Here is a 15371-nt window from a genome sequence, read left to right as displayed (position 1 = left end):
TGAGGTGGACTAAGACTGAACCTTAATAATACTCATTAACTTCCCAGGCATTGGATGTAGGCTGTCCCCAGGAAGGGGTCATTTGGGGCTCACAATGCTGGTATAGAAAATTCATCATAGGGGCGCCTGGGTGGCTCAGTCAGTTGGGCGGCCGACTTCGACTCAGGTCATGATCTCATGGATCGTGGGTTTGAGCCCCACATCAGGCTCTGTGCTGAAAGCTGGGAGCCTGGAGCCTAGTTTGGATTCTGTGGCTCCCTCTCTCTCTCTCCTCCTCCCCCACTCACACTGTCTCTCTCTCAAAAATAAACATTAAAAAAAAAATACATCATATTAACATGAGAAGGTAGGGTTGCTGCTACACAACGGGAGGCAGGAATGAGCATATCTAGAATCCAAGGGATTCATGGGGCAGCTCTTGGTTCTTTCATGTGTAGGGATGACTGGGCAAACTCCATAAACATGCCCAACAAGCACAAAACATCTCGTCGGGATGAAGGTCTGGATTACCAAACCTTAGAAAAGCAATCTAGACCCAATGGTGTGCTGGTGCAAAGCTGAGTAAAATCTGCAAGAGAGAAGGTGACAAATACTAATCATAGCCTCTGAATCAGTTGCAACAATGGACTGTACCTTGTTCTCCTACTCCGTATTTTGTTGAGATTAGTGCGTCATTGTGTCAGACTCTTGTCCTCTGCCTCACATCCTCTCAGCTCATTCCTTATGCACATCATAGCTTGGCAACCAATGTCAGACAAGTTTAACAGCACTTTGCCTTTTGCTTTCTGCACCACCCCATTTATCCACTATTATATTGGATTCAGCACAACAGATGCACAAACATAGGAAAAAGAATGAACACCCTTTTCTCATGGGAGCCCATAAATACTCTCCTCTCCCATCCCTCATGAAGACAATTTTGAGGTGCATTCTAGTCAGCTCCCAAAGGGTCAATAGCAAGGTTACGCCCCAGTCGCCCACAGAGGTGCTCAGCTCAAAATTGTACCCTTGACTTGGTTCTCCATATTCCATTGTTCCTACCCTACTCTTTGCTGGGATCACTTCTCCAAATAAATGATCCGTATGCAAGCTGGTCTTGGTGTCTGCTTTTTGAATCATTTCATTTCTTACACCTATTTTACCAAGAAGGGTACATTTTGATCAAGGTCACATGGTGGAATGCAAGGACACTTGGTGAGTGTCTTGACTGCCCTATTTTAGGAGTATCTTAATAAGCCAGTGTCTCAACACCTGGTCCCTTCAAGATACACTTCAAGTGACTCTACTTTTGGAGTACTTCCTAAAGGCTGGCCAACATCAAGGCCTCTAAAAAGAGAGGGTTCTTGGGGTCAGTGACAGGCTTGTATTGGATCCTGGGTAAAAAGGACCAATCCGTAGGTATTGAGCTTTTAGCCTATAGATTTGTCAATGTTCGCAATCTGTTCCAGAAGAATCTGCCATTATCTTCCCTAAGCCCTTGTTAAACTGGATAGCTCAGTTTGTTTCATGCTCTTCAAGAACAATGTGGTCTTAATCACACTGTGTCTTAAAATCATATTTCTACTGAATATCCCCATAGTTTCAAAATTACTAATTATTTCACTGTGTGCCCTTTCCCTCCCCACTTCCAAGATTCTAAGATTTTAGATACCTTTACTATGACTAAAATACATTGATATTTTCTGTGTCATAAATGGAACTTAGGGAACCTGTCCAACTTTATATCCCCAAAGCAGCTTGTTCATAGTAGATACTTGAATATTTATTGAATGAGTTTACTCTGGGTCTTGAGAGGTCCACCTATTAATTAAGAGTGGTTTATGTCAGTAACTGGGCAGATCTGATGACTGTAGATCAGGATGGGCTAGCTCATACTGCAATAACAAAACTTCAGTTTGAGAAGACATTGAGATTTGGCAGTTCTCACTCAACCTACATGCTCTGTGCATGGCAGCAGGGGAGCTCTGCTCATCAAAGTCACTCAAGGATCTAGGATGGGAAGGTGGATCTCAACTCAGGCTTCCACATTATCACCAAGGCAAGAGAAGGGAATATGGCAAATTGCACACTGGGTCTTAAAGCTTCACTCAGAAGTGACACATGTTCCTCTCTGCTCAGATTTCTTCAGCCAAAGCAAGTCATAAATATAGCTAACTTCCAAATCTATTCTAAACAAGTATTGTTTAAGCAGTTCATCAGAGAAAAAATATGTAGCATAAATTTGTAATTTTTTGCCTGAATTACCTTGGCTTCCTACTTCAACTTTCCAAGAGATATACTCACCTAAAAGCAGACACATACTGCACAGATAAAGAGTAAAAAACCAAGACAAAGGTATGCAGTTGCAAAATGGCCATTTATTGCCTACAGGGGAAGGAAAGGGAGGGAGAGAAGAGGAAGTACACAGGTGCAAGGAAACAAGCATATATTTAGCCCTATACATCATGTGTGAGCAGTACCCAATCTCCAAAATGGAAAAAAGTATTTTGTCATCTGACATAGTAGTTAAGGTTCTTAAGCACCTCCCTTCTGAGCTGCCACAAGATTTAAAAGGCAGGACTGCTTTGTTTAATCAATGTTCACATTAACGAAAAAATACTACCACCCAACTGTGTCCTTATACACGCACATTTGTACAGTGTCTATTGTGGAAAAACATCTCAGCTGAGCAGTTTGGTCAAGTTTCAGACCTCATCAACTGTTTAACTGTAATAAATAGAAAAATAAAGCAGCTGGTGATTTTGTCAGAGAGAATGTGTTCAATAAGAAAGAACCACTTTCTCAAGGATGACAGAGTGTTAAATGATTAGAACACCACAGAACCAGTCTATTAAACATTAAACACTAGTAGCTACAATTACATGGCACTTCATTAAATCTCTGAAAGAAAGAAAGAAAGAAAGAAAGAAAGAAAGAAAGAAAGAAAGAAAGAAGAAAAAAAAGAAAAGAAAAGAAAAGAAAAAAGAAAAGAAAAGAAAAAAAAAGAAAAAAGAAAAGAAAAAAGAAAGATCTTAGATTTTAAACTGATTATTGGAACACGGTAACAAATTGATTTAGTGCTTGGCGTTTTCTTAGGACAAAAGCAAAGTAAATATACAACCTAAAACAGGAGAATTTGTTTTGGGACATCAATAGAAACTACTATGTATTCAGGGGAAAAATTACCAAAATATCTTGCTCAGTTTTAAACTCAAGTGCTTTTCTTTCCAACCATTAAATTTGCTACAAAAACACTTTATAGGCCACATAATTACTCAAATTTATGCAAAATAATAAATTAGCTTAATGCCAAATAATGAGAATAAATGAATCCTTCCCTATTCAAACGGTAAATTGAGTTGAAGAGTAGATCGTCTCGTGGACAACTAGTTGGCACTTGTTTTATGGTTGAAAGAAATCACAAAAGAAGATATAAGTTAACCTATAGTGAATATGACCAACACCCTGGCCTTTCCGAAAGAGAAGGTACAAACATGCTTTCTCTTTACAAAAAAAAAAAAAATCTCCCTCCATACCACCCCATCCAGAGGTAAAAAAGCCAAATTTGAAACGTTCATCCTCCTCAAAATATTCCAAGTACTCCAATGAACTCTATTCCTCAACTTCTCCTAGATGAAAGAATTGCTTGCATTTGGACAACTGTACGAATGCCCATAGTGCACTTCTCAGTGCTGCTGGTGTTTAAGAAATTTGCCACTCACAACACTGAACAATTCCAGATCCAGTGTGCAGTAATACAGCCATCCAAACTCCTCCCCCCCCAAAAAAGTTGGCAGAGCACCGCTCAGGAATTTCATAGGTAAGGGAATATATTTTTAGCAAGTTAAGCACAGAGAAAGAACAGTACAGCTTAATACATACACACCCAGACTACTGCATCACTTATTGTATCAACACTGAAACAAGTAGCAGGAAACTAAGCCTGTTAAGAAGCAAAGCCATTGTTTGACACATCAACGCTGAGCCAATTGTGTGAGTTTTAAGATAACTAATTCAACAAATGTGGTACATATAACCACTGATAGTTTGAAAGGAAATACAGTCATAGGTCAGTAACTAGAAATTAACACAAAACTGAAATGAGCAAGAAAGGACCACTTCTAAAAGTTACCATGATTCTTATGCCTTTAGAATTAAAAGTGACACACATACAAGTAGGGAAATTATCTAAATCTGGGGAGATTATAAGAAAAATAACTACTAATAGGTGCCAAACTATGCCTTCTCAAAGTTTCTGAAAGCTGAATGTACCAAGCTACTATGCCAAAAGAGTCATATCACTTGGCATTTACATACCTTTTTCAAAATATGATTTATTTCTGATAACACAATTTCTAATTTCAGTACAATGCTACTGAATTTATAGTAAGTGCCATAAAAAATGAACATTTAATAGGCAGAAATGTCCTTATTTCATATGCTTTGAAAGTAAAATCTATTTTACTTAAAAACATTCCATTACTTCAATGTCATAATATACATCGAATAAAACCTCAACATGCCTGTTTTCCTTTGGTTCCAAGAATAACCCAAACAAACCTACGTCAAAAGAAATTACTAAGTAGGTTAACAAAGCTTGCTTTTCCTAGTATCTCCCTATTTCTTGCCATAGGACTTATGTAATTCAACAGAGAACCTTACATAAAGAAGGTATTTGGTTAAAACAAGAAATATGCATGCTCTCCCTTACCACCTTCCTGAAAAAAACCTTTTTTTCTTTTTGTGGCTCGTATTCAGAACACCCTGCAGTGTAAGTGCTTCCTTTTTTCTTCTTACCCTTAAACTTTAAGGTGACGTTTATACAACAGAGATATCCAAATCGTTCTGTAAAATGAAAGATGCTTTTGGCATCCTGTTCTTAAACAGATTACAACTTTGGTAAATAAGCCAGGTTAAAGGTGTACTAATTTACTTGGATTTGAAATTGATGATCACGATGCCATAAAAAAAATTAAAATCACTCAAAGCAATCGTAACTACAAAAGTTCTCTCAGTCTACAAATTGAAAACTTTATTTGAAGTTCCTGGCTTAGAAAAATACTCTGATTTTCCTAATTTGTCTACCTAGAATTCTCACAGTTCTATAAACATGATACAACTCAGAAGGAAAAGATTAAACAAATCTACATATTAGAAAGTTGATTTTTGTTTAAAGGGGAGGGCAGGTAGGAAAGAGAATACCTTATAAATGTGAGAATTCACATTTCTGTCAAAAAGTATATTTGAATGCTATTTTTAAAACGTGCCATAAAGTCATTGCTTGCTATATAACCATTATTCTATGGCCTGCCAAATGTATCAGAAATTGATTATGTTTTCTGTGGCCAAAGCTACTGATCAGTCAGTGCATTTTACAAAGCTATTAAAATCTCTCAGAATAGAAGACTTAGAAACAAGTAAGTACTGTAAGTACTGGGACACAGCCAATTCGCTAGAAAATCTAGCCCTATATTAGGAATGAAAACAATATGCCTCTGATTCCATCAAAGAACACATTTAACCTATTTTGTCTTGTGCTATTCTACTTCTTGCTATTTGATTTGAAAGTACAGATGGCATTTGTGATTTTTAGAAACTTTTGGGAATACAAATGCAAACTTAATTTTTCACCCACTTAACAATAGATAATTAGAAGATACAATTTTTAAATGGAACATAGTTATGTTTGCCCATGTTCCAGTTTTAATGTGCCACATCCTCAATTCTAATACAACCCACCGTAGAATCAAGTGATATGAGCCTTAGATATCTTTCAACTTTCTCCCATCTCTGTGATTCAATACATAACTGTAACATACCAAATAAGAGGGACAAAGAAGAACGAAGCTTTATACTTCTGCAAACTATAACACTAAAACACAGTGGCTTCTTTAATACATTCACACAGGATGCTTATTAGTAAAATTAAGTATCTGCCTATGAATATTGAAAAGTAATTTGAAAAGAAAGAGCTTGGAACAAGGCAAATGGGAGGGAGGGGGGGGGAAGCTGGTCTCAGAACCCATTGTGCCATTACCTGACTTTAACATGTGATATTCAAACGAACGTTCACACGCCTTACATCAAAGAAATGAAACAAAAATATTCAGCTACGTTGTACAAAATTTTTTTTTACATAAAACATCATAAATCTCGAACAGATTTACTATATCTGAATTCTAAAAAGTTGCCTATAGAATGGTGCTGGGATTCTGTTCTCTGCTTGCTTTTAGGCAGTGCTGTTGCTTAAAAGTTGACACCAGGCACAATATTTTAAAACAAAGTCAACAAGCAAGGAGCAGTAAGTGGATTTGAGCCTTTCTCAGATGTCAGTCCTGAGGATGCTGCAATATTCCCCATCGAAATGTGTAAAGCTATGAGGCGGATACTGATGCCTGAGAGAGTGGGTGACTTGACATGCACTTGTAGGACTGTTGTAATAGCAAACAGTGCAGTTTTCCCTTCCTCAAACACTGTTTCAATAAATTTAAAGAACACTCCAGTTCTTACACAAAGATCAGAAATCATATTTAACAGTTAAAAAAAAAAAACACAACACATTATCACAACCTAAAAATGCCCAAATTTTCTCTTAACTTCACATAAAATATGCAGCAGCCCCATGGCATAAAGCTTATTAAACTTATTCTGAGAACTAGAAAGTATATAAGCATAAATATTTTACTTTCATTGAATATATACCCTATGTCATTCACCTCTTCCTTTTGGCTTCTCACTGCCAAAGTTCCAAATGGCATGCGTTTTAACAAGACAATACTGAGGAGAGCAGCATTTCTGATCATCTGAATTGGCAGCTCAAAACAGATACCACTCCTTTTACAAAGGGAACAAAGGGTGAAAGTGTGTGAAATCTGGGCAGTGGGCTAAAGGGAAACCGTGCACATGAAATTTGGGTTACCATGCCCCAAGTGTGTGTGCCACCCAAAACATAACACAATTACCTACTTCAACAGAGCTACTACCAACATTTACTAAAACCACATTAAAAATACACAGGATAATGAATGGTTTGAAAGAGTGCATTTGGAAGCAGAGAGAACCCAATTACACACCTTCCTGCAACAGAGTGCCTCGATCATACACAAAATAAACTTAAGCTGTTTACAATGTTTCCCAATTTTTTTTTTATTTTTTCCCTCTACATTTAACTATTAAAAAAGTTTTTTTTTTATTAATAAATGGGCTCCTCTGTGGTTCATATACAATCATAAGTGAACTTTAAATTCCATTTTATACAAACATCTCAAAAAATATCGGGAGTGAAGTATGGTAGGAAATATTGCTCACATTGCTAATTAACATGCGTATATGAAAGGAGGAAAATGTTTTGTTAGTGCATATACCTCCAGAGCAGAAAATCCACCCAAAACAAAAGATTTAAAATAAAACATACAGTAGCTGATTACAAAAAAAGGTAATGTCCACAAAATTAAGTTTTTCATGCTATTCTACTTTCCAGTACTATGGTTCAGGTAATCAATTTGCATGGCTAGATGTTGAATGTTTGAGGTATATAAGAAGGGATACCTGCACATTGAGGAAAATCTGTCACCTTAAGGGTTGTTTCTTTGTTTCTGTTTGTTTATTCTGGTACTTTACCATTTTTAAAAGAATATTTTATTTACATCAAACTTCACTCAACTACAATTACATTCCAATTATAAAAGATGACAAACAACGCCTCTATCACTAGGCACTTTTAAAAGGGAGTTTAGGCTTTACAGAACCCTTCTGATGCGATCCCATATACGACATTACATCATCCCACCACCCTCGTCCCACTAAAATTACCCTTCAGGGGAAATATTATATAGCCTGATTAATTTACTATGGAAGAAATTAGTATAAAATGACCAAAGGAAATGCATCATTTAAGACTAATAAAACAGCCTACGATGTCAGGTTTGAAAGAGGAGACAAATTGTATATATTTAAAACTAATTAAATAATTTAAATTTGACCTGTACTTTATATATTAGTGAGACACAAATATAGGCTATTTTCTTTTAAAATTTCATTCACATAATGGAAAATTTCTTGTTTATTAAAAATATCACATTTTGAGACTAGAAACAGTAAAGTGCATGAAAAGTTTAAAATATAAATTTCAGAAAACTCTTTTAGCAGCAAAAAAGCAGAATAAAGAAAAACTTAAAAACACAGACACAACCTTTTCCTGTTACTGTGCCATAATTAACGTCAAGTAGCCAACCAATTTTTTCCCCCAGAAAACGGTTATTACGTTCACTGCCTCTTGAGTCACAGATTTTCAACTGGCCCCTCCTGGGCAAAAAAAGGATTCCAAAGTTTCTAAAGAGCATCAACAGTTGGGAATAAACCAGTAGCTTCTTAATTCAACCCTGACAGACAACAGAAACAAAGATTAAAAGCATATAATGGCCATTTGGCAACTAGAGTCAGGAAAAATGATCTGAGGTTTTCAACTACTCCCTGTTCTCTCTCCCTCCAAAATCTTTTCCACCTCAAAAAGCCAAAACCAGCAGACACTTGCCCTACTTTGGGAAACACATGAAATATTTGTATCACTTTTCCCTTTTAAAACTTTGATCAGGGTCTTTTCATTCAGCAGTTGTTCTGGTTTTTGTTTGTTTGTTTAACATTTGATTATACCTGCAAAATCGTACAGATCATATCTGTTTCTTTAGCACAACCAGGCAGAAAAAGGTGGATGGGAATAATTAAAAATACTGGACACTAATTTTGTGGGTATCCTAAATGTTAAAAAATTCTATTTTCAAGATGTGTGGCAGTAGAAATTACCCACTGTTCCCCAATAAATAAACTGGAGAGAAAGTCTTAAAATTAATACTTCTAATGTGGTTACAACTAATAGAGGAACAAAATACAGAGTGATTCTTCAAAACAAAACAAAAAAATAACCAGCACTTGCCCAACTGTCATGTACTGTTAAATGCTTGATTTTGAAAGCATATTGTGCAACCACCTTTAATTTCTCAATTTTTCTTATTATGGTTAAAGGCTATATCATCGTTTATGTACAGATCTAGCAAATTTAAGTGCTTTGTTAATGTGCAAAAGACTTGGGGAGTCAAAAACCAGTTTGTTATAATGGAAAACAGAAATCCAAGAAATTTTTCCTGCAAGGCATGCCATCATTCAGTTTAAAATGTTATATTTATAGTTCTTTTTAATTGCCTTTTACAAAAATGGTTGATTTGAAACCATTCAAAAGAAAGTATTTGTTTTGGAAAAACAAATACACTTGTTGGGCCTTGAATTGGTGACTTATTAATTACAAATGCTGACTCTAAGATAATATGAAAAAGGTCCAATTTAAAAACATGTTAAATTAAAAATTTGGAAAGTAATACTTTGGTTCCAGCCCTAGTGCCAAATGATACCAATATGCACAAAAATGTACAAAATCTTAGAGCAAACACATAATGAAAGGAACCTGAAGAAGCAGCTTAAGGATGGCCATACTTCACTCCTACATACTTTGATTTACAACTGTACAGGTCCATAGCAACAGATCTCCCCGTCTTTGCGGGGCAGTACTCCACTACCTCCGATTAGGCAAGTGAACACCATTGACAAGAGGCAGAAGTGGAGGGTGGAGTTCAAGTTGTGTTAACAGTGAGAAGTGGTCTGAAGGGATGTGAGGGTGTGGACACCCAGTGATGTTGTTCTCAACCAGCCATTGAGGATCTAAAGGCCCCAGGACACCAAGCACGTTCATATGAGTCTTGGAATAGAAAATGTAGTCAATCACGCCCTGGAAAGAGATTGGGGATTGAGAAAAAAGAAAAAAATATGCTTAGAAAAAAAAGAGTAACTCAAGATATATAAAAAACAATCCATAATTTGTAAAAGCCAAATACCTGAGTAACTTGTACTTGTAGTACCTGTTGTCTTGACAATGGGGTCATGTAAGACTCAAATCTTCAGTGGGTAGGACATGAAATAAAGACGGCTAAATAGGGAAATACAGGGCTCTACTGGAGTCATAAAGCCTTGCATTTGTGCGTAAGTGGTAAGCAAACTGAGAAGCTAAACACACCAAATTATGTCTAGGCATCTTTAAAAATGTCTTGCTTAGGTTAGTGAAATTAAATCCATCAGTATAAACATTATGGGAACTACACTAAATCATTTACAATAAGCTGTTTTAATATAAATGCATAATGAAAAGGTAGGACTCAAATTAATTCTTTTAATGTTAATTGGCATTATTTTCCATTATCTACACATCAAGATACCAAACACACAAAGCCATGGTAAAGCATGTTTTCAGATTTGCCAGTTCTAGTTCAGCTTTCCCAGATATGCTACATACTTACAAAATACTACCTACAGTTAACGTTTCTAATGTGTTCTTTAGAATACTCATTTTCACAACTATAAATATACTGTAAATTTTGGATTCCTTAGCAAAAAATATTCAGCAGGGCCCTATATATTTATATCAGTTTTGTCTCTGAGAACTAGGTGATTTGGTTTGTCTGATCATTAAGCTTTAAAACTGAAGTGCTTTTTTTTGCCCCAGGCTGTGGAGACAAGACAGCAAAGTCAAATTTCTTCCTATCCACATCAAGAGAGCCTGAGCCCAAGTATGAAGAAATATTTCCAGATCTAGAAGTATCTACTTACAAATGCTATACATAATGAGTTCCAGCAATATTTTAAATGGTTATCACAGTGAAATGGGCTACTTAAGAAAAAAAAGAAGAAAGAAAAAAAAAACTTTTGGTGAAAAAAATTTATTATGAAATTTGGAAATAATTACCTCAGGTTGATTTTGACATGACCATGACCAAATTAAGGAGATAGTTCTTTTGAGGAAGAGGGCTTTGCTGAACATTTACAAACCTTAACCTTCCCACAAATTAAGGTACCTACTTGAATCCAAGGATTTTCTGCCATTAACACTCCAAGTCGAATAGTTAAGAAATTATGTGAGTACAAGGTATTATCCTTTCATTTTGGCTAATGCCTAATTTTGCAGTGGCATTTTAGGAAAAAGGTTAACAAGGGTCAGGGTAGATTTACTAGCATTTATGAGACCATCCTTTCCTTCAACTATAAACTAAACAAAACACAAATGAAATATTCTGTCACTTATGTTCCATAAACCTCCCACATCATTTTATTAGAGTGTCATTATGCACATCAGCTGCTAGACTTGCAGAATCCTTTGCAAACATAGGCCCCAAGAAAGATGTTAAACACGCCAGAAAGTCAGATGCATTTAATTGGAGGTATCACTTGTACCTATTTTCTTAGTTTGAAACATCCAGAGCAAAAGCTCTTATCAAAACCCTTATTAGCAAGATCATATCTACAAACTCACCCAAATATTTGTACATATGTATGCACATTTACACATTGTTATATCTATAAAGTAGGTTACTAAACTAATGATTTTTAATCTTTTTTTGACTCAAACTTGTTTTTAAAAAAGGCTACAATGTGGGAAAACAGTCTGTATTAGGAAAAACTATAGTAAGTCTATAAAACTGTATTTGGAAAAAAAGTAAAAATGATGAAAATAATTTATGAGCCAGCATTATGCTAAGTATTGTCTTATAAAAGAGAAAATCGTATATTATAAATTTCATAATGTAACAGAGAAAGACTTCAGACTTACTACTTGACAAAATATGAAAATTGTCCTTCCTCTTTTCATTAACTGGTTCGGGCACACCCTTAGATTGATGGGGAAAGAGCAGCAGCAGTAGAAAGTCTGAATTAAGCTGTTAATTCAATGAATCTGGTGTTATGGTCTGAATGTTTCTGTTCCCCCCAAATTCACAAAAATCCTAACTCCTAATGTGATGGCAGTAAGAGGTACAAACTTTAGGGAGGTAATTAGGTCATGAAGGTGGTACTCTCATGAATGGGATTAGTTGCTCTATAAAAAGAGACCCCAGAGAGAGCTCTTTCAGCCTCTCTGTCACGTGAGGATATAAGAAAACAGCTGTCTGCAACCTGGAAGAGGGCCCTCATCCGAACCCAACCATGCCAGTACCCTGATCTTACACGTCCAGTCTAAGTCACACAGTCTGTGGTGCGTATTGTTAGCTATCACTAAGACACCTGTTCTACAAGTAATTTTCGTAACTGCTTACTCACCCTTTTTTTTTTTCCAAGTAAGTTCTAGATTAAATGAATCTGAGTTCTAAATATCACTTTTCTACATTTCTAACCTCATCAAGGACCAAGAAAGTAAACAAATGCTAAGCCAAGTAAAAAAATAATGGTAATAACAACAATCCACTGATGGGATGACAGAATATTATATTTGGATCTGTATGTAATACTAATTACATAACATTTTTATATTTGATATTACCTATTTTTACTGACTGCCTTTAATACTGGGATGGTATAAAATGCTTTGTATAAAATTGAAACATTCATTGTTACTTGGATAAAAGCTTCATTCTCTGTTAGGAATGCCCTTACAGTTTGTTCTCTGGTCATCCTATCCCACCCCCTCATCCCATCCATTGATCTAGCCAACCAGCCAGAATATTTATCTTCCCATACATGCCTGTCTCTCAGAGATTTATAACTGTCCTTCCATCTCATCCTATCCTACATATTCAAACATCAAACACTCTGGGTAATGTACCTTTGGTTCTTTACCTGTACGTCTTTGGACAGTGCAAATGGTTCAATAAGATTTTTTTTTTAATTTTTTTTTAACGTTTATTTATTTTTGAGACAGAGAGAGACAGAGCATGAATGGGGGAGGGTCAGAGAGAGAGGGAGACACAGAATCTGAAACAGGCTCTAGGCTCTGCGCAGTCAGCACAGAGCCCAACGCGGGCTCGAACTCATGGACCGCGAGATCGTGACCTGAGCCGAAGTTGGACGCTTAACCAACTGAGCCACCCAGGTGCCCCAATAAGATTTTTGATACAATTATTAAAAACATAAAATCTTTTGAAGAAATATCAACAAAGGATTTTAAAACAATTCAGAAGATTAAGAAAGATGGCTTAGTTTAATAACCCAAATTTTCACTTTGTGGACAAGGAAAAAATAACTTCTATCAAAGCCTAGATGACTTAGAAATGATTTGGTCTTTTTAACCACACACTTGCCAAAACAAGTTGTAGAATTATTAAACACTTATTTTAGGAAACTTTAATTTAGGTTTTCTGGCTTGTGCTGGCAGAGATGTATCATATATCAATACAGTCAAAAAGATGACAATTAACTTATAACAAACTGTGTATCATTAAGTCTAGAGGTTTCCTTTAAGCTTATGGAAGACCAGCAGTGTGCTATAGTAGGCTAGTTCCCGCTTTCTTATTGCTTCATCTCAACTCTGAATTCAACTGTATTATTTGGGAGCTTGAAATCTACCATAGTGGGAATACTTACACCACAGAAATCAACAAACACCACAAGTTAGGGCTTCTAATTCGCAGAAATCTGGTTATTAAATATCTGCCAGCACATTACTGCATATGAGTGATTTGAACAAAAGCAACTATCGCTAGAGATAGTATTATCTGCTCTAACATAAAAAATACTAAAATTAGATTCACTTTCTTCTAAGCAATTTTTTCTCCACTTCATGATTACAAAAGCTGACTAATACCATCAGCGCACAAATTTCCTTTCTTCTTCCTACTATTTGTTCCTTAGAAAGGGGCTAACAAGCACTGAAAATATAAAAAAAAAGTTATTGGAGGTGTGACGAGCCCATTTTGAAAATTTCCTTTGGTATTTTTATTATATTCCCTCTAGGCTTCTTACACCAAACGACTTTCTAAAATCTGCATTTTTTTCAGGATAGTATAAGATTTTGGTATAGATGGCCTGAAATGCCAGAAAGTCAAACAATAAAACAGCTACAGGCAGAGTGATCAGATAAATTGGCAAAGGGAAAGTAAACCTGACTACAGAAAACCACTACAATCAATCGTTTTCTAAAGAACAATTTGTCTTGTACAATGGGCCCTCTAAATTTTTTTTTTTCTTATTCTGCAAAGGTATCTTTCTTTTGTTCTCCTGCCTGGGAATGTAATAGTTTGACTACATGGATATATATCAGACCCTAAGTACAACCCTCTGTAACTTCATCTTCCAAAGAAACTTGGAAAATTTAAAGGTAACCAAGACATCAAAGGAATGTACTAAGAAATTTCTAAGAGAATATTATATATTCATTCAAGATGAACTTAACTAATCAGGATGCTTAACATTTAGATTCTTACTGAAATTTAAGGATGGTATAGACAGGTGAAGATTAACGATATTAAAAAATATAATGTGCTTTGGGGTGCCTGAGTGTCTCAGTCGGTTAAGCATCTGACTTCAGCTCAGAGGTCATGACCTCATGGTCCATGAGTTCAAGCACATCTGGCTCTGTGCTGACAGCTCAGAGCCTGGAGCATGCTTCGGATTCTGTGTCTCCGTCTCTCTCTGGCCCTCCCCTGCTCTCAAACAAACATAAAAAAAATTTTTTTTTAAACAAAGTGCTTTTAACAGTGCCTGGCACAAAGTGAGCATTTTGGAAGTTTTTGCTATTTATCAATATTACTTGAAATTTGAAAAAATCAGGGTTCAAAAAATTCTCAAGTCAGCAATAACAAAAAAGAAAAATAACAAACCTCCTTACATTTAGGGACAAAGTTAGCCAAGACAGAGAATATAAAAACTCCTGAATATTATACAATTAGGCATATAATAATATAGACCTTCCTTGCCCTATGTTTGTATTTGAAATAATTTCTATACCAGCTCAGAGGCGGTCACTCACTTTGAAATCAAAGGTGTAATTGGTGTAAGGCATCAAGTTATTTTCATAGGCGCTCTTCAGTTGGAAGCCATGTGTGATTCTCCCTTCTGAGCTTCCATTCTTTCCATTGCAGCTGAAGTTCATAAGACACTCATTGTACCTTAGTTCCTTGAAGTCTTTATGGTTGTCAGCTACTCCTCCATTGCTTAAATATTCCACAACACCTACCAGAATAAAGAAGGAAGAAATACTATCATTTAGCATTTAGACGTTATGTAAGACTTTGTGACCAAAATTTTGTGGTCAGGTGGATGTACCAGGTTCAGAGTGGTATTATTAGGTTGACCCATATGCAACTGCCTTTTTGTGACAGTTCAAAACAAAACAAAACAAAACAAGAAACAATAAAATAAACAAACACCAACAATTTCTTATGGTTAAATCAAACTGAAGGGTATTTGCCTACTTCAGAGCAAAGCATCAGGGTCACCCAGAAATATCTTCAGTTTTCTTAATGGTACTTCAAGCTAAAGATGATTCCTGGGCCCAAGGTGGCATTCACTAAGAAGGTTTTGATTCTGAAGGCTTTTAGAATATTATCCTAAACCACTACTTCTTTAGTATTTAACTGTTC

At 35.9% G+C, this 15371-nt stretch overlaps 1 protein-coding gene across 1 annotated transcript in view; it reads right to left on the bottom strand.

Annotated features, from left to right (window-relative positions):
* Window positions 1-6090: 6090 nt before the first annotated feature.
* Window positions 6091-15371, bottom strand: part of CNOT6L (CCR4-NOT transcription complex subunit 6 like) — a 115889-nt gene continuing 106608 nt past the window's right edge. Inside the window, exons 11-12 of the mRNA XM_042936119.1 lie at window positions 14759-14961; window positions 6091-9757 (exon numbers count right to left, since the gene is read on the bottom strand). Coding sequence (XP_042792053.1) covers window positions 9545-9757; window positions 14759-14961 — 416 coding nt within the window. The 3' untranslated portion in view covers window positions 6091-9544. The remainder of the gene's footprint in view (window positions 9758-14758; window positions 14962-15371) is intronic.

This window comes from Panthera leo, chromosome B1, assembly GCF_018350215.1.
Source record: "Panthera leo isolate Ple1 chromosome B1, P.leo_Ple1_pat1.1, whole genome shotgun sequence".
Lineage (NCBI taxonomy): Eukaryota > Metazoa > Chordata > Mammalia > Carnivora > Felidae > Panthera > Panthera leo.
Note: the sequence above shows the minus strand (reverse complement) of the source record. Positions and strands in the feature narration are given on the sequence as shown.